Source organism: Heptranchias perlo, chromosome 6, assembly GCF_035084215.1.
Source record: "Heptranchias perlo isolate sHepPer1 chromosome 6, sHepPer1.hap1, whole genome shotgun sequence".
Lineage (NCBI taxonomy): Eukaryota > Metazoa > Chordata > Chondrichthyes > Hexanchiformes > Hexanchidae > Heptranchias > Heptranchias perlo.
Window position 1 is genome coordinate 6,003,962 of NC_090330.1, and position 18,451 is coordinate 6,022,412.

The following is an 18,451-nucleotide window of genomic DNA, read 5'->3' on the forward strand; positions in this document are numbered from 1 at the left end:
GCACCTCCCTATCTCTGTAACCTCCTCCAGTCCTACAACCCTCCAAGAGCTCTTGTGTTCCTTGAATTCTGGCCTCTTGTGCATCCCCCACTTCCTTTTTCCCCCCACCATTGGTGGCCATGCCTTCAGCTGTCTAGGCCCTAAGCTCCAGAATTCTCTTCCTAAACCTCTCCTTTTAAGACACTGCTTAAAACCTACCTCTTTGACCAAGCATTTAGTCACCTGTCCTAATATCTCCTTTGGCTTGGTGTCAATATTTTTTTGTCTGATTTATGCTCCTGTGAAGTGCCTTGGGATGATTCACAACGTTAAAGGCGCTATATCAATGCAAGTTGTTCTATCAGCTGTAATGACTATTGTAGTCCAATGCCCTGCCCAACACTAATTGTCATGTTGCACATGAATGTGTATCTGGGCAAGGTGCTAAAAGGCTACCAGCACCTTATCGTGACTCCTGGTCTTCAAGGGAGGACAGGAAGGAGATTGAGAAGGGGTTAAAATGGCAGATAAGTGTTTTTTTTTTCTTGGAAGGATCCTGAAGTCCAACCAAATTGTATTGGCTTGGCTGGTTAAACCAACAGCACGAGGTTTTATTGACATTGGGTCAAAACCCTACATTCAACCATCATGAAGAGAACGGCCACCGTTTAGGCTGAGAGCTCTTTGTCCCCTCCTTCTCCCTGCAGGAGCGTCTCGCTCAGCTGGCCCGCGAAGATGCCGAGAGGGAGGTGAAAGAGCGGAAGGAAGCCCGGCGAAAGAAGCAAATGCTGGAGCAGATGGAGAAGGCTCGAAATGAGCCCGTGAATGACTCTGAGATGGTGGATAAGATGTTTGGGTTTCTGGGCACATCCACTGTGCTGCCGGGACAGGAGGGACAGGCACCATCTGGGTTTGAGGTACTAACGATTTTATTGATCTTGTTTCAGTAACGAGTACTCAGCGATTGTTGGGCAATTGATTCAGAGATGGAACTGGAACGTAGGAATTGCTAAACGAAAAATGACCAAGGTCCATTTAGTTTGCCTCCTACCATCCTGGTAGTCACATAATATCAATCAATTAGTCTCCAGCAGACCCAGAGATGACACTAGGAAACCCCCAGTGGTGGAGAGCTTTGGGAACCATAGGTCCAAAGTCACCTGTTCACCTCAAGCATGTTACACTTACCTCATGTCTCAAATTGCTCATATACTGTATCCCAAAGTGTTGTTTTCTGAAAGAAATCAATCTAATTTGCATTTGAGTGAATCAACACTAACTGCCTCCCTAGGGAGCCTCCTCCATAGATTGAACACTTGCTCACTGAAATATTGTTTCCGCAGATTAGTTTTGAATTTACTCCCCTTCAAGCGCAGGCCGTGTCCTCTGATTCTTCCGTTCTGGACAAGGTAAAATAGCTTGTCGTGGTCTACATGATCTAGACCCTTTTTTTTTAGAATCCTCAAAACAGGAATCGTACAATCGCTCAACCTTCTCTTTTTCCACTGTGAACATACCCAAATTACATAATCCCTCCATCGCCTCAATGATTCTGGTGGCTCTCTTCTGCAACGGTGTTCAATGAGTGCGGATGCAGTTGATATGTTGCATTGACTGAAGTGCGTTTGAATGACTGGAACTCTGCTGATTTATTCCATTTTCCACGTTGACCTTCCAATTTTTTTTGAATGGGCTGTTCTTCGCGCTGTTGTCGGTGAGGTTTGTCGTTGATGACCCGATTTTTGAGTCTGTCTTACGTTTGCTTCAGGACCTTGAGCGTGCCCCGAAAGAGCTGGAGGAGGAGGACCTGGATGCGAGCCTGCCACTTCCGGAGGAGGAAGAGGAAGATCTCTCCGAGTACAAATTTGCCAAGTTTGCTGCTACTTACTTTCAGGGCACCACGACTCACACATACGTCCGGAGGCCCCTCAAACTGCCCTTGCTTTACCACGATGATGAAGGAGACCAACTGGTAAGTGAACATTCTTGGAAGAGGGGGATTTACTTGGCTTCTGGTATACTGGATGTGATGGTTCTTGATGTTGAAAGTGGAAAAGTTTCTCATTCCCCAGCACTCCATTTTTTTATGGTGACAGAAAGTTAGCCTAAAACATCAACTAAATAGGTGAGGGAGGACCAAGGATGACTATCTCAAGTTGTATAAGGCCAGATCAAGGTTAGATGTCAGGAGGTGGTTCTTTTCCATAACCTGGTACGTACTTGTAGGATCTGACAAATCCCTTGACTTCTGGGAACGTTGCGTACTATTGATTTCCCTAAATTTTGGGAAGCAGTAAAATGCTCCACAGTCTTGGATTCTATCTGAAGGTTTTACAGGAAATGATAGAGATCTTTTAATTGCATATGTGTAAAAGTTTAAGCCACTAAGTCACAATATCTCATTAAAGCCCTGTGGAAAGATTATTCCACGTACTAACCTGGTATTAGCCGTGGCTCATTGGGTAGCGCTCTCACCTCTGAGTCAGAAGGTTGTGGGTTCAAGTCCTGCTCCAGAGACTTGAGCTCGAAATCTAGGCCGACACACCAGTGCAGTACTGAGGGAGTGCTGCACTGTCAGAGGTGCCGTCTTTCAGGTAAGACATTAAACAGAGGCCCCATCTGCCCCCTCAGGTGGACGTAAAAGATCCCATGGCACTATTGCGAAGATGAGCAGGGGAGTTCCCCTCCGGTGTCTTGGGCCAATATTTATCCCTCAACCAACATCACTAAAACAGATTTTCTGGTCATTATCACATTGCTGTTTGTGGGATCTTGCTGTGTGCAAATTGGCTGCCGCGTTTCCTACATTACAACAGTGACTACACTTCAAAAGTGCTTCATTGGCTATAAAGCACTTTGGGTGGTCCTGAGGGTGTGAAAGGTGCTATATAAATGAAAGTTCTATCTTTATTTCTTCTAACCTCCTGCTACTTGCCTTGCTTGCAGGCAGCTCTTGCGGTCTGGATAACAATATTACGATTCATGGGGGATTTGCCGGAGCCCAAGTACCACACGGCCATGAGCGACGGCAGCGAGAAGATTCCGGTCATGACCAAAATCTACGAAACCCTCGGGAAGAAGACTTATAAACGGGAGCTGCAGGCTCTGCAGGGAGAAGGAGAGGTAAGTCTGGCAGATCAAACTGTTGGTTGAAGGGAAGCCTGTGCTCTCGGGAAGACTCTACTCTGGTCGGTGACGATACTGTTAGGATAAATAAGAGGTAGGCGGGAGATGAGGATGTGGCAGTTTTCAGTCGCTGGAGAACGAGGGAGTTTTTACCTCTTTTTATTTTTCCCTCCTTTAGAACCATCGTACACCCAGGAAACTCTGCCATTCGGTTGCACCGAGTCAGGAGCACAGAAATGGCCATTTGGCCCGACTGGTCTATGCTAGCGTTTTATGCTCCCCGTGAACTTCCTCTCTCCCTCCTTCATCTAACCCTATCAGCATATTCTTCTACTCCTTTCTCGCTCCTGCTTTACCTAACTTCCCTTTAACTCCCAAACCTTGCTTGTGTGTAAGACCAACCCAGGTAAATTTATTTGCCCTGTTTCTTCCCTTCCCTCCTGAAGATGCTGGAGTATCAGTTTATGAGCGGTGCCTGTGCTCCAGTATCTTGCCCAAGTGGTCATCTTACACGTGAACACTGAGTGTCTACGGTCTATTCACCCATGGGTGGATGTATCCCTGTCCTCCCCCCCAATGTTCACCTGCTGGAAAATGCAGGAGTGATTGGACAGCAGTGGAACTCCCTGGGTTTTTCTGTTCTCCTTCAACTGCAGCCCAGGGGTGGCCGATTGTAGCACCCGTACTGGGAATCAACTAACACAACATAGAACGGAGGATTGAGGTTGGGACCTCTAGCTGAGCTATCTGCCCAGTTTTCTATTGGGGTTTCTCTTCCCCTTTCTTATTTTCCTCTTCAACAACCCATCCCACCTCCACCAAATCCTTCCTTTTTTGTTAGGGAATCCCTTCTCCTCTAAAATAGAATTGCATAAAATTTACAGCACAAACAGGCCATACAGCCCAACTGGTTTATGCCAGTGTTGATACTCCACATGAGCCTCCTCCCTCCCTACTTCGTCTCACCCTATCAACATATCCTTTTTATTCCTTTCACCCCTGTGTGTTTATCCAGCTTCTCCTTAAATGCATCTATGCTATTCGCCTCAACTACTCCTTGTGGTAGCGAGTTCTACGTTCTCACCACTCTCTCGGAGGTGTTACCAGTGAACTTCTTTACCCAAACAGTCTGGTGAAGATCAGTGGAGTTGTTTTGAGAAATCAGAGGCACACTTCCATATCCTATGATGCTGTTTGAGCGCTGCCACACACAGTAGCCTTTTTTTATTCGTTCATGGGATGTGGGCGTCGCTGGCTAGGCCGGCATTTATTGCCTATCCCTGGTTTCCCTTGAGAAGGTGGTGGTGAGCCGCCTTTGAACCGCTGCAGTCCGTGTGGTGACGGTTCTCCCACAGTGCTGTTAGGAAGGGAGTTCCAGGATTTTGCCCCAGCGACGATGAAGGAACGGCGATATATTTCCAAGTCGGGATGGTGTGTGACTTGGAGGGGAACGTGCAGGTGGTGGTGTTCCCATGTGCCTGCTGCTCTTGTCCTTCTAGGTGGTGGAGGTCGCGGGTTTGGGAGGTGCTGTCGGAGAAGCCTTGGCGAGTTGCTGCAGTGCATCCTGTAGATGATGCACACTGCAGCCATGGTGCGTGGTGGTGAAGGGAGTGAATGTTTAGGGTGGTGGATGGGGTGCCTGTACCTCACTAAGGTTTAACTTTGTTGTGTTGCAGAGCGCACACACGGACAAGAAGTACAGCGTGCGACACAAGCTGGTTTCTCTGACTCTGAAGAAGAAATCCAAGCTTACTGAAGAGGTAATTTTGAGGACACTTTCCCTGCCCCACGTACACACTCAACTGATCGCCTTTAACGGTTCATGGAAATGGGCAACTTCAAATTAAATTTTGAGATCCAGATAACACTCTCACGTCTCAGTTTAATGATGTCTAATGTCCTCCATTTGACTGAACCCTAGTAATGATCAGCCTCTTCTCCTAACTCGCACTAAGTCCTGTTCACCCATCACCCCTGTGCTTGCTGACCTACATTGGCTCCGTGTTCAGCTCCATGGCCTCGCCCCCTCCCTATCTCTGTAACCTCCTCCAGCCCTACAACCCTCCGCTATCTCTGCGCTCCTCAAATTCTGGCCTCTTTTGCATTCCCGGTTTCCTTCACCCCACCATTGGCGGCCGTGCCTTCAGCTGCCTAGATCTTAAGCTCTGGATTTCCCTTGTTAAATCTCTCCGCCTCTCTATCTCACTCCCCTCCTTTTTAAGATGCTCGTTAAAACCTACCACTTTGCTCAAGCTTTCGGTTACCTGTCCTAATATCTCCTTATGTGGCTCGGTGTCAAAATTTGTCTCTGAACGCTCCTGTGAAGCGCCTTGGGATGTTTTATGATGTTAAAGGCGCTATATAAATGCAAGTTGTTCTTTCTATAGCGTCGTTGCTGCTCAGTTTACATTTTTGGCTTCTCATTTGGCTCCTGCTAGGTGGCAAAGAGATTGAATGACGGGGAGTACAGCCTCCAGGGAAACAGTATGTTGGAGGACAGGCCAACGTCCAACCTGGAGAAACTTCACTTCATCATTGGGAATGGCATCCTACGGCCGGAGGTCAGGTACTGATCTCTCCCACACTTTTACCTCGTCATTCCTTTTTTCCCTCGTTGACCTCCCTCACCAGGAAACTGGGCTGTTGAATAGCATGGAGGAAAATCAGCCATTTTCTTTTAAGCCCCAGCCACCAGTCTGTCCACTTTCAGTAATTCATTGATTTGGATTACAGAATAGCTGGGGCCGATCTGATCTATCTTCAGAATGCTACCCTGCTCCCCCACCCCTGATACAAGGGGCTACAGTGGGTAGCACTCTTGCCACTGAGTCAGAAGGTCGTGGGTTCAAGTCTCGCTCAAGGCCTCTGCACAAAAATCCAGGCTGACACTCCCAGCGCAGTACTGAGGGAGTGCTGCACTGTCGGAAGTGCTGTCTTTTGGATGAGATGTTAAACCGAGGTCCCGTCCGCCCTCTTGGGTGGACGGCCACTATTCGAAGAAGAGCAGGGGAGTCCTCACCCGGTGTCCTGGGGCCAATATTTATCCCTCAACCAACATCACTGAAAGCAGATGATCTGGTCATTATCACATTGCTGTTTGCGGGATCTTGCTGTGTGCAAATTGGCTGCTGCATTTCCTACATTATAACAGTGACTGCACTTCAAAAGTACTTCATTAGCTGTAAAGCGCTTGGGGATGTCCTGAGGTCGTAAAAGGCGCTATATAAATTTAAGTCTGTCTTTTTACCTGAAGTGCTAGGTATGTAATACGGTAAGTTGAGTTGTTGGATGATGGTACCAAGGGCTAATTAGATGAGGCTAAATGAATGGCTATTGGAAAATACCACCTATTGATTGGTTGCTTTTTGTCACGTGACAGGGATGAGATTTACTGCCAGATCTGCAAGCAGCTTACCCAGAATCCCTCCAAAAGCAGCCATGCCAGAGGCTGGATCCTCATGTCTCTGTGTGTTGGCTGCTTTGCTCCTTCTGAAAAGTTTGTTAAGGCAAGTTTCCAGAACTTTTTGTGTTAAACTTTAAATGCTTAAAATATAGTCCAATCCATCCTAGGATGGATGAGACGTGGAACCGAGGCCCCGCCTGGCCCCTCGGGTAGACGTAAAAGTTCCTGCGGCCACCTGTTTCGAAGAGGAGCAGGGGGAGTTCTTCTCAGTGTCCTGGGCCAATATTTATCCCTCAACCAACACCACTTCTTTTATATATTAAAAAAAAACAGGTTATCTGGTCATTTATTACATTGCTGTTTGTGGGATCTTGCTGTGCGCAAATTGGCTGCCACGTTTCCTACGTTACAACAGTGACTACACTTCAGAAATGGCTGTGAAGTGCTTTGGGACATCCTGAGAGCATGAGAGGCACTATATAAATGCAAATCTTTCCTTAATGAAATTCGATGGATTTGATTATATTTTAAGCATTTTCTATGAATAGGATTTTTTTTTGCTAAGATGTCACGAATGGATAATATTGATGTATTTGGAGACAGTTTGGTACAACATGTCGGCAAACAGCGCACTGCACCATAGTCATGATGTGAATTGTGCCTGTGGTTTTCACTGTAGTCGGCTATCTGAGAGGGGGAGCATCAGCCTCTGCCTCCTGACAGCTGAAGGCTGAGTTGAGGTCTGAGGACTTGGCCGCCTTCTGAGCTGGGAACATGTCCGGGGCTCCTTTTGTCCCACTCCTGAAGCTACCTTCTTTAAAAAGGGGTCGATAGAGAGAATCTATTTCTTCTGGTGGAGGGGGAGTCCGGAACAAGGTGGGGGGGGGGGGGGGGGGTCGTAACCTTAAAATTAGAGCTAGGCCGTTCAGGGGTGATGTCAGGAAACACTTCTTACAAAGGGAAGTGGAAATTTTCCCCCGAAAAGCTGTTTAGGCTGGGGGTCAATTGAAAATCTCAAAACTGAGATCAATAGATTTTTTGGGCAAGGGTATTAAGGGTTACAGAGCCAAGGCGAGTAAATGGAGTTAGGATACAGATCAACCGTGATCTAACTGAAGGGCCATGATGTGGAGATGCCGGTGATGGACTGGGGTGGACAAATGTAAGGAATCTTACAACACCAGGTTATAGTCCAACAGTTTTATTTTAAAATCACAAGCTTTCGGAGATTATCCCCTTCGTCCGATGAATCTGAACGGCAGAGGAGGCTCGAGGTGGCTGAATGGCCCGCTCCTATTCCTATGAATGGTTGGCTGACCGTAGTATTGCTCTTCCCACAGTATTTGAGGAACTTTATCAATGGAGGCCCTCCTGGCTACGCACCTTACTGTGAGGAGAGGATGAGGAGGACGTTTGCTAACGGGACACGGACGCAGCCGCCAAGCTGGCTGGAACTGCAGGTATTTTCCGAGGAATCTGAATCTAGTGACTTGAAATATTTCATGGATATCGAGGGGGGTGCGGGGTTAATATTCCAAGAAAGTCCGAGAGGTTAAACTGAGGCCCTCCGACTGCCCTCTCAGGTGGACGTAAGATCCCGTGACGCTATTTCGAAGAAGAGCAGGGGAGTTCTCCCCATGTCCTGGCCAATATTTATCCCTCGTCCAGCATCACTAAAAAGCAGATTATCTGGTCATTTATCTCATTGCTGTTTGTGGCATCTTGCTGTGCACAAATTGGCTGCCGTGTTTCCTATATTACACTTCAAAAGTACTTCATTGGCTGTAAAGCACTTGGGGACGTCCTGAGGTCATGAAAGGTGCTATATAAATGCAAGTTGCTCTTGTAGTCAACTTGTAGGGGGGGGAAAAAAAGAGGACAGTGGGAGAGGGGAAGTAGTGTGGGGTTGTGTGGGGAAGAGGACGGGGAGGAGGGGGAAGATGATTGTGGCCAACAGCAGCAGTCAGGAGTGCTGTGGAGTCGGGAGCAATACTCCTGCTCGAACTGGCTCCACGTTCATTGAAAAAAGAAAATGTACTTACCCTTTTGGTGGCAGCCACTGGCTCGGCCGCATCCATGCCTGGATAACCTGAGCCAATTTCCCTGAGGGGGTCCTAAAGCAGACGTTAAGCCCCTTAATCAGTGTATGCAAAGGGCCTAACGCCTACTTAGGTGGCCACCCTGGACGCCTGGAAAATGGCCCATCGGGCTATTTTCAGGCTTCCCTGGGACGCAGGAAGTTGGTCCCTGAAATTGGTCCTGGTGCCTGTTTTACGCTCGTAAAGCAGGAGCAACGAGGCCCAATTTCTACCCCAATGACTGTGGTGATCTGATTACAGCAAGAGCTTGACCTTTGAGGCTTTCCCAGTGTGTATTACACTGACCGGGCAGGACATCCACTGTGTCCATGAATCTGTTTGGATTGGCAAGTTGAAAGTTTGCCATAGAATATATTGGGATCGTGGACTTTATTGAAATTCCTTGACACAGTCACCACAGTGGGTGCAGTGTGTTTTACCCCACTTCATTATGGCCCATGTGAGACAGGCTCCTGCCTGTGAATTCCCCAGCCAAGAGTTTTTGGCCCCTGTTTTGCCCGGGGTTGGGGGAGAGGAATAAATTGTACGTCCGATGAGAAGAAAAAAATCTGATTTGGCCACCTTGACAATTGGCTCAAAAGCAGCATAGCTGAGGCCTGCGCCATAGAATGTCTGCCCCCTGGCGGGGCAATTGCACGTGACCTGAGGGATAGCTATTAGAACAGAATTGTAATGGGAGGAGGGAGAAACACAAAAAGTTTCTTACGTGAAACACAAAAAGTCAACATACAGGTGCAGCAGGTAATCCGGAAGGCAAACGGAATATTGGCCTTTATTTCTAGGGGGATGGACTGTAAAAGCAGGGAAGTCAGGCTACAACTGTACAGGGTGCTGGTGAGACCACACCTGGAGTACTGCGTACAGTTCTGGTGCCCTTATTTAAGGAAGGACATACTTATATTGGAGGCGGTTCAGAGAAGGTTCACTAGGTTGATTCCGGGTATGGAAGCGCTGTTTTATGAGGAAAGATTGAACAGGTTGGGTCTATACTCATTGGAGTTTAGAAGAATGAGAGGAGATCTTATTGAAACATACAAGATTCTGAGGGGACTCGATAGGGTAGATGCTGAGAGGACGTTACCCCTCATGGGGGAATCTAAAACTAGGGGGCATAGTCTCAGAATAAGGGGTCGCCCATTTAAGACGGAAATGAGGAGGAATTTCATCTCCCAGAGGGTCATGAATCTTTGGAATTCTTTACCCCAAAAAGCTGTGGAGGCTGAGTCATTGAATACATTCAAGGCTGAGTTAGACACATTTTTGATCAGCAAGGGAGTCAAAGGATATGGGGAAAGGGCAGGAAAGTGTAGTTGAGGTAAAAATCAGATCAGCCATGATCTCATTGAATGGCGGAGCAAGCTCGAAGGGCCAAATGGCCTACTCCTGCTCCTATCTCTTATGGTCTAAAAGCAAGGTCCCAGACACGAGAAAAATAACTCACATCTGCCCTCGTTGAAAGTGCGTTGCATTGTGTGGGCTTGTTCCTTCATTGGGGTGAGGTACAGATTCAGGATTGTTATCTTGGAGGGAAAACAAGGACATTATGAACAAAGGAGGTAAATCTTGAATGTTCTCCCCCACGTTCCCTCCATCACACTTCTCCAACTTATGGAATAGATTGTCATCAGGATACTGACTTGGTTGACCCATTCAAAAGGGGATTGCATGGATTCTTGATAATAGGGTGTGGAAGGGTTTAAGGTAGAAAGAAAATGAAATCGAACTTGCATGGCAGAACTGGAGAGGTCAAGACTGAGATCGATAGGTTTTGGGAATCGAGGGATATGGGGATCGGGCGGGAAAGTGGAGTTGAGGTCGAAGATCAGCCATGATCTTATGGAATGGCGGAGCAGGCTCGAGGGGCCGTAAAGCCGCCTCCTCCTATTTTTTAAGTATGTTCTTGTAATTAGAGTCTTCAATTAGTTGACTAAAATTATTGAGTCAACATGAAATTCCATCTTCTGAGTTACCTGAACTGGTAATGATGCTGGTCAGCTACAATATAGAACAAAGGACCTAACCTTAGAGAGATCGCGATCTATGGGGCCTCGGTGGTTGGGGCAAGAGAGAAGGTCTATTTATCCTTCGGGTTAGAGGGAAGAAAAAACTCCAGAATAAAATTTGATCTCTGTCATGTGAATAGCACCAAACACGTTGAAGGTTTGCTCCAACTTCGATCAGCTTGACTTTTCCAGTTTTGTCTCATTTTGGATGAGCCTTTTCTTCCTCAACCCCTTGAATTCTCCCCCATAACAGGCCACAAAGTCAAAGAAGCCGATCATGCTGCCCGTCACCTTCATGGATGGGACAACGAAAACCCTCCTGACTGACTCTGCGACAACAGCCAAGGAGCTGTGCAACTCGCTGGCTGACAAGATAGGCCTGAAGGATCGCTTTGGATTTTCACTGTATATCGCTTTGTTTGACAAGGTACTTGTGAACAAAATGGAACATAGAGAGTGTAAATGGCAAGTTCTTTTTTAAAAAAAAATTAGTTAAATTAACATAACCACTGCTGCATTTGACATTTGGGTATTTTGATTAGGATTTGACATTTGGGTATTTTGATTAGGATGTTTCGAGGTTCACCTAAGCATCGTACTTCGATTAATCCGCCAACTCCCCTCTCTGTAGGTCTCCTCCCTTGGCAGTGGGAACGATTATGTGATGGACGCGGTCTCCCAGTGTGAGCAGTACGCCAAGGAACAGGGGGCGCAGGAGCGGAACGCGCCCTGGCGCCTCTTCTTCCGCAAGGAGATCTTCACGCCCTGGCACGACCCCAGCGAGGACATGGTGGCAACAAACCTAATTTACCAGCAGACCGTGAGGGGCGTCAAGTTTGGAGAGTACAGGTGCGACAAGGTGAGACCTACCTCCCCAATGACTAGCACTCCTCCATACAGACTTGATGGGCTGAATTGGCCCGTTCCTGTGCTGTAATCTTCGATGAACCTATTGAAATAAAAACCAAGTGCTCGAAACGCTCAGCAGGTCAGGCAGCATCTGTGGAGAGAGAAACAGAGTCAACGTTTCAGGGCGATGACCTTTCGTCAGAACTGGAAGAACTAAAGATTTAACAAGTTTTTAAGCAAGTACAGAGCCAGAGAAAGGGGAGGGTGGTGGGGGAGAAGGAGGGGAGGGGAAGGTCTGTGATAGTGTGGAGGGCAGGAGTGATTAAATGACTAAAGGGATGTTGGGGCAAGACAAAGGGGGAGGAAATGGGACAAGTGGGGGGGGTGAAAAAAAGCAAACAGATGGGTCTAGCAGAGCCATTACCAGCACCTGCTGTCTGGGGGAAAAAATGGGAGCAGTGGTTCTGATCTGAAGTTACTGAAATCAGTGAGTCTGGAAGGTTGTAAAGTGTCAATGAATCTATTGAACTTGGTGGGGGTGGACTGTATTTCTGATTTTAAAATTATAAATTTGATCAACAGCATTTGTTTAGTGGATAAATTTTAGCCCAAAAATGAGGTCTGGTGTTGGCTCGAATAGCTGAGAACTTGACGTCACCTTACAGGAGTCAAAAGTCAAATCGTAGACCCTCCCCTAATTGTTGCGCCCATTTGCTTCAGTTGGGCAAGCCCGTCTTAACTGCCCTCTGAAGTAACCTAGCAACTCATTTAGTTCTGGTAACTAGGGACTGGCAATAAATGCCGCCTTGCCAGAGACGTCTACGTTCCGAGAATGAATAAAAGAGAATACAACTGGGTAGAGGGTGCGTTCATGCAGCTTGACTCTTTCCTTTATGAATTCCCCATACTTCATGGGGCAAACGTTAACTCTGTTTCTCACCACACGGACTGCAGCGGACCAAGAAGGCTTCTCACCACCACCTTCTCGAGGGCAATTAGGGATGGGCAATAAATGCTGGCCTCGCCAGCGACGCCCACATCCCATGAACAAATTTAAAAAAAAATTTTTTTTATGAATTATCTTTTTTTTTTCCCCAACCCCCAGATTCAGGTACCAAGAGAGCTGATCAGAATATCTGGGATGAAGATTACCGTTTCCTCTTCATGGCCTGTCTGTTTCTTCCACCCATTACATAGAATTTTACAGCAGGAACAGGCCATTCGGCCCAACTGGTCTATTCTGGTGTTTATGCTCCACACAGGCCTGCTCCCACCCCTCTTCATCTCACCCTATCGACATGTCCATCTATTCCTTTCTCCCTCATGTGTTTATCTAGCTTCCCCCTAAATGCATCCATGCTATTCACCTCAGCCATGCCATGTGGTAGCGAATTCCACATTCTCACCACTCTCTGGGTAAAGAAGGTTCTCCTGAATTCCCTATTGGATTTATCAATGACTATCTTATATTTATGGCCCCTAGTTTTAGACTCCCCTATAAGTGAAAACATCATCTCTACCTCTGCCCTATCAAACCCCGTCATAATTTTAAAGACCTCTATCGGGTCACCCCTCAGTCTTCTCCTTTCTTGAGAAAAGAGCCCCAGCCTGCACAATCATTCCTGATAGCTATATCCTCTCAGTTTCAGTATCATCTTTGTAAATATTTTTTTTTTGCACTTTCTCCAGTGCCTCTATAATCCTTTTTTGTAACACGGAGACCAGAACTGAACATTTTAATGGAGGGGGCGTCACATGGGCTGCCCTCAATGCCAAACATTCTCCCCATGAGGTGGGAGTGGGGATGATAGGTAACATTTGCCCCAATAGTCCTTAATCCCGGGATTTTACATTGACGGAGCTTTGGGGAAGCTGTTCTGTCTTTGGTGAGGAACGATTTGATACTTGGTTTTCAATCTCCTGTGTGGGCGTGAGAGAACCTCGTGCCGGGACTCTCATTGTGCCACCAGTATCTTAAGTTATATATTTTTTTTTTTTCTCCTTCCTGTTTTCTACCAAGTTATTTTGTTGCTCCTCCTTTTAGGTCCTTCATGCCAGGTTACTTCAGAGGGCAGTTAAGACGGGCTTGCCCAACTGAAGCAAATGGGCGCAACAATTAGGGGAGGGCCTACATTTTGACTTTTGACCGAGTCAACACCAGACCTCACTTTTTTAGGCTAAAATTTATCCACTAAACAAATGTCGATCAGATTTATAATTTTAACCAGGAATGCAGTCCCTTTCTCAAACACCAAGTTAAATAGGTTCACCGTCCCCAAGAAGGTAAATTTGGTTGTCTTTTGCCAAGCTTTGTGCAAGTGTTACCCTCGACCCATCTGCCAACAGGCGTGATGGACATCTCCTCCTGTTGGTGTCTGAATGAACATTCAAATTGGTGGTAATAACTGACTACTTTTATTTTCAGACAGTTTGGAATATTCCGTCAAAGAATAACGAAACAAGTCACTGCTACAATGTGCTTGCTCCCATCGGGACCAACTAGTGTTCAGTTAACAATATGCAAGTTCCAAACATAATTGTCTCCCTTCTCCCCTCCCCAACACCCTGGGAGTACCTAACTTTTTTTTTAAAAAAAGGATAAGACTGCAAATCTGGGTTGGAGAGGGGGGCAAAATACAGAGCCGATTAGTCAGAACCAGTTCTGATGCAAAGTTCCACCTGAAACATTAACCGATCCTTTCTCTCTGACGCTGTAGTGTATTTCCAGCATTTTCTTTTACGAGGGCAAATACCTCCCAAACCTGCGACCTCCACCACCTAGAAGGACAAGGGTAGCAGGCGCATGGGAACAACACCACCTGCACGTTCCCCTCCCAGCACAACATCCCGACTTGGACATATGTCGGCAGTTCCTTCATCGTCGCTGGGTCAAAATCTTGGAACTCCCTGCCTAACACTGCGAGCATCTTCACCACATGGACTGCAGTGGTTCAAGAAAAAGGCCCACGAGGCCAATTAGGGATGGGCAAAAAATGCCAGCCTCACCAGCAATGCCCATATCCCAAGAATTCATTTTTTTAAAAAAAAATGTTTTTCAAACATTAGTCTTGTCCGATTTGCTATTTTGCTTTTGTTGGACGCTTGTCTAGATTAAGTTCCTCCTACTAACCACCTCTTACTCTTCCTCTAACCTTTTTTTTTTTCCCCCCCACTAGGAAGAAGACCTGGCTGAACTGGCCTCCCAGCAGTACTACGTGGATTACGGATCCGAGATCATCCAGGAGCGACTGATGAGCTTAATCCCGTCTTACATTCCCGACCGGGAGGTCAGCTCGTCCAAAACGGTGGAGAAGTGGGCTCAGTACATTATCGCAGCCCACAAAAAGGTACTTGCACACGGGATCAACAGAGGCTGCGTGACCAGGCACTGCTGGGGACCCTGTACAAAGAGGCTGTGCTCATTGACTATTCCAATGCTCTCCTGGCCGGCCTCCCACCTTCCACCCTCCTGTAAACTTGAGCTCATCCAAAACGCTGCCCGTATCCTAACTCGCACCTAGTCCCGTTCACCCATCACCCCTGGGTTCGCTGACTGACATTGGCTTCTGGTCCGGCAAGGCATCGATTTTAAAATTTTCTTCCTTTGTTTTAAAATCCCTCCGTGGCCTCGCCCCTCCCTATCTCCGTAACCACCTCCTGTCCTACGACCCTCCGAGATCTCCGCGCTCCTCCAATTCCGGCCTCTGGCGTGTGCCCGATTTTCATCGCTCCACCTTCGGCGGCTGTGCCTTTAGCAGTCTAGGCCCTAAACTCTGGAATTTCTCTCTCTCTCTCTCTCTCTCTCTCTCTCTCTCTCTCTCTCTCTCTCTCTCCTTTTGAGACGCTCCTTAAAACCCACCTCTTTGACCAAGCTTTTGGTCACCTGTCCTAATATCTCCTTATGTAGCTCGGTGTCCAATTTTGTTTGTTAGCGCTGCTGTGAAGCAACTTGGGACGTTTTTACTACGTTAAAGGCGCTATATAAATGCAGGTTGTTGAGAGATTGATATAAAACCAAAGGATTAATTTGATGTCAAATTGAAGTCATGATCTGAACTGCCATCCTTGTACTGCACAAGACTTGACGCCCATACAATTGAAATTCCTTTCAAATCAATTGGATGGTTTGGGTCATGGTCTCGTGTAGATTTTCTCCCCTTCTCTTTCACCCCCCCCCCCTTTTTAAATCAGTCACCCCGACAAGATTGAGAATCTCAGAACAGCCCCAGTTATTTGTTGCAAAGCATACCGGTGCCCTCCATTGACCAAATGGAGTACTGCACCGCGGTCGGATTTTAAAATCCCTGCTTGGGGAAGAGTGCTGATTTGAGTTGCATTCACGTCACAAGATAGATACGTGCGAAGAAGGCCGTTCGACTCACCCCATCTAGAAGGAAGCTATAGCCAAATTGTGGCATCCAGTTGTTTTTTTCTCAAATGATTCTGGAATTTTTCCTTCCACTATCTTGCCTAGATTCCATGGATTGATCACTTCTGTGTGTGCAAGGACCTGCTAAATTCGGTCCTAAATTTTCTTTTCACTAGTTTGGGCCTGTACACCCCCTCCCCTGTCGTCAGTCACTGTCTAGCGTGCCCTTGCGTTCCTGGTTTCCCTATTCTTTACCGGCCCCTCTTGTGTATTACTGAGGGCCCCTCTTATTTCCCCCCCACTTTCCATCGAATATAGGGTTTCCGTTGTGTCTGAGTGACCAATGCTGGACCTGGGTGCGGGCTGACCAGAGGCCACTGTGGTTTTAGCCTCCTCCTGTGCCGCTTGGTTCTGCCATTTATTTCAAAGTCTGAATGCAGAGCATATTTAAGTGTGGCTGAGGTGTGGATTCTTGCCTGTGACTGGCAACCCCCACATTTCGTAAAATATTAAATACCAACCCAGAATATTCAAATTAAGTCTGGTGTACCAGTGGTAGGACTTTCACCTCTGTGAGTCAGAAGGTCATGAGTTCAATCTTGGAAGGTCAGGTCCCAATCCAGGGACTGGAGCCCAAAATCTAGGTGGACACTCCCGGTTCAGTCCTGAGGGTGTGTTGCAGTGTCTGAGGTGCCATCTTACGGATGAGATGTTAAACCGAGGCCCCATCTGCCCCCTCAGGTGAACGTAATAGATCCCACGGTAGTATTCGAAGAAGAGCAGGGGAGTTCTCCCCAGTGTCCTGGACAGTATTTATCCCACAAACAATATCACTACAACAGATTACCTAGTCATTATCTCATTGCTGTTTCTGGGATGTTACTGTGCACAAATTGGCTGCCATGTTTCCTACATTACAACAGTGACTACACTTCAAAATTGCTTCATCGGCTATAAAGCACTTTGGGATGTCCTGAGGTCATGACTTGGAGATAGATCAGTTTTCCTTCATCGTCGCTGGGTTATTTTCCTGGAATTCCCACCTTAACATCATTGTGGGAGCACCATCACAACAAGGACTGCAACAGCTCAAGAAGGAGGCCTACCACCACCTTCTCGAGGGCAACAAGGGATGGATAACCAATGTCAGACTTGCCAGTGTCACCCACATCCTGAGAACAATATTTTTTCAATGAATATTACACATTATACGATCCTCAGACAGTGATTAAATTGTTTGGCATCAATTTGCAAGCACTGTAATTTACTGATCATTTTCCAGCAAAGTCAGAAATTCCTGGAGAGCCCATCCCTTCAGTTGGCCATTTGCCCATATCTGATTTTATAATTAATTGCCTGCTGCTCGCCAGCGCGCTCCCTGTATCCAGCTGCAGAAATCTGCCTTGACGTCTTTTTACAACATATTAATTGCTTCTCATGAGGATGCCTTAACTTGACAAAAGGAGCTGAGTGGGGAAGTAGAGTGAAACAACACCACCGATAGAGAGACACAAACCACCCGGGGAGCTCTGAGAGACATCAAAAAAAATTCCCACGGAGATTAACTGTCGCTTTAACTCGTTCAGACTGCAGCACTAGAAATAAATTGAAATGAGAATTTATCTGTTTTGCCCTTTTGCTCTTCCCCCTCTCCTGAAAACACTGATTCGCATTAGGCTAACTACCCTCTGGCACCTCATCCAATTCACCGTTCTTCATAATCTGAGCCTGGACAACAAGTGTCAGCAGGCTGACTTTACACTGGAGCCATTTGAAACTAATCCCACTGCCCCGCCCACTCCCAATCTGCCAAACGTTGTTCTCATCCGATGTCGACACTTGTGCGGATTTTTCCAATGGGATACCAATCGGAAGTGGGAAGTGCAGCTGATTGATTCTTGTATTCCCAGATTTAATGCTTCTTTGGGGTTTGCCTTTACCCACCCTGGAAATAGAGAGAAATAGAGGGACTAGAAACAAAGATCAGAGTGGAAGAGAAATAGAGACAACTGGAAATGAAGATCGCAGTGAGACAGATAGGAGGTTGGAGGTGCCGTCTTTCGGACGAGACCAAGGCCCCGTCTGCCCGCTCGGGTAAAAGATCCCACAGCATTATTTCAAAGAAGAGTAGGGGAGCTCCCCCTGGTATCCTGGCCAATATTTATCCCTCAACCAACATCACCAAAACAGATTATCTGGTCGTTATCTCATTGTTGGTGGGATCTTGCTGTGCACACATTGGCTGCCTCGTTTCCTACATTACAACAGTGACTACACTTTTTAAAAAAATAAATGTACTTTTAATTGGCTGCAAAGTGCTTTGGAATGTCCTGAGGCCATGAAAGGCACTATATAAATGCAAGTCCTTCTTTAAGTCAAGAAAGTTTGACCAACTAACTTGAATTTAAATTGGTGGACGATGCATTTTGTATTGGATATTGGGAAGAACTTGGATAATCTGGTAAGGGAGGTTGAAGGCAAAAAAACCGTAGGGAGGCTCCAAGTACATTCGGAGGTTAAGATGGGAGAGTTCAGAACTTAGAATGTTGAGCTGCTATGGGTCGGAAGACCATAATTTAACCGTGTTATCAGTAGAGAGCTGATCGGAGGCCAATTGCTCCTT

The 18,451-nt window shown here is 46.8% G+C and overlaps 1 protein-coding gene across 1 annotated transcript in view; it reads left to right on the plus strand.

The window, feature by feature from the left end:
• Window positions 1-18,451, plus strand: part of myo7aa (myosin VIIAa) — a 118,608-nt gene that overhangs the window by 59,475 nt on the left and 40,682 nt on the right. Inside the window, exons 22-31 of the mRNA XM_067985673.1 lie at window positions 687-896; window positions 1,748-1,951; window positions 2,926-3,102; window positions 4,782-4,865; window positions 5,544-5,671; window positions 6,485-6,611; window positions 7,849-7,968; window positions 10,864-11,037; window positions 11,242-11,469; window positions 14,636-14,806. Coding sequence (XP_067841774.1) covers window positions 687-896; window positions 1,748-1,951; window positions 2,926-3,102; window positions 4,782-4,865; window positions 5,544-5,671; window positions 6,485-6,611; window positions 7,849-7,968; window positions 10,864-11,037; window positions 11,242-11,469; window positions 14,636-14,806 — 1,623 coding nt within the window. The remainder of the gene's footprint in view (window positions 1-686; window positions 897-1,747; window positions 1,952-2,925; window positions 3,103-4,781; window positions 4,866-5,543; window positions 5,672-6,484; window positions 6,612-7,848; window positions 7,969-10,863; window positions 11,038-11,241; window positions 11,470-14,635; window positions 14,807-18,451) is intronic.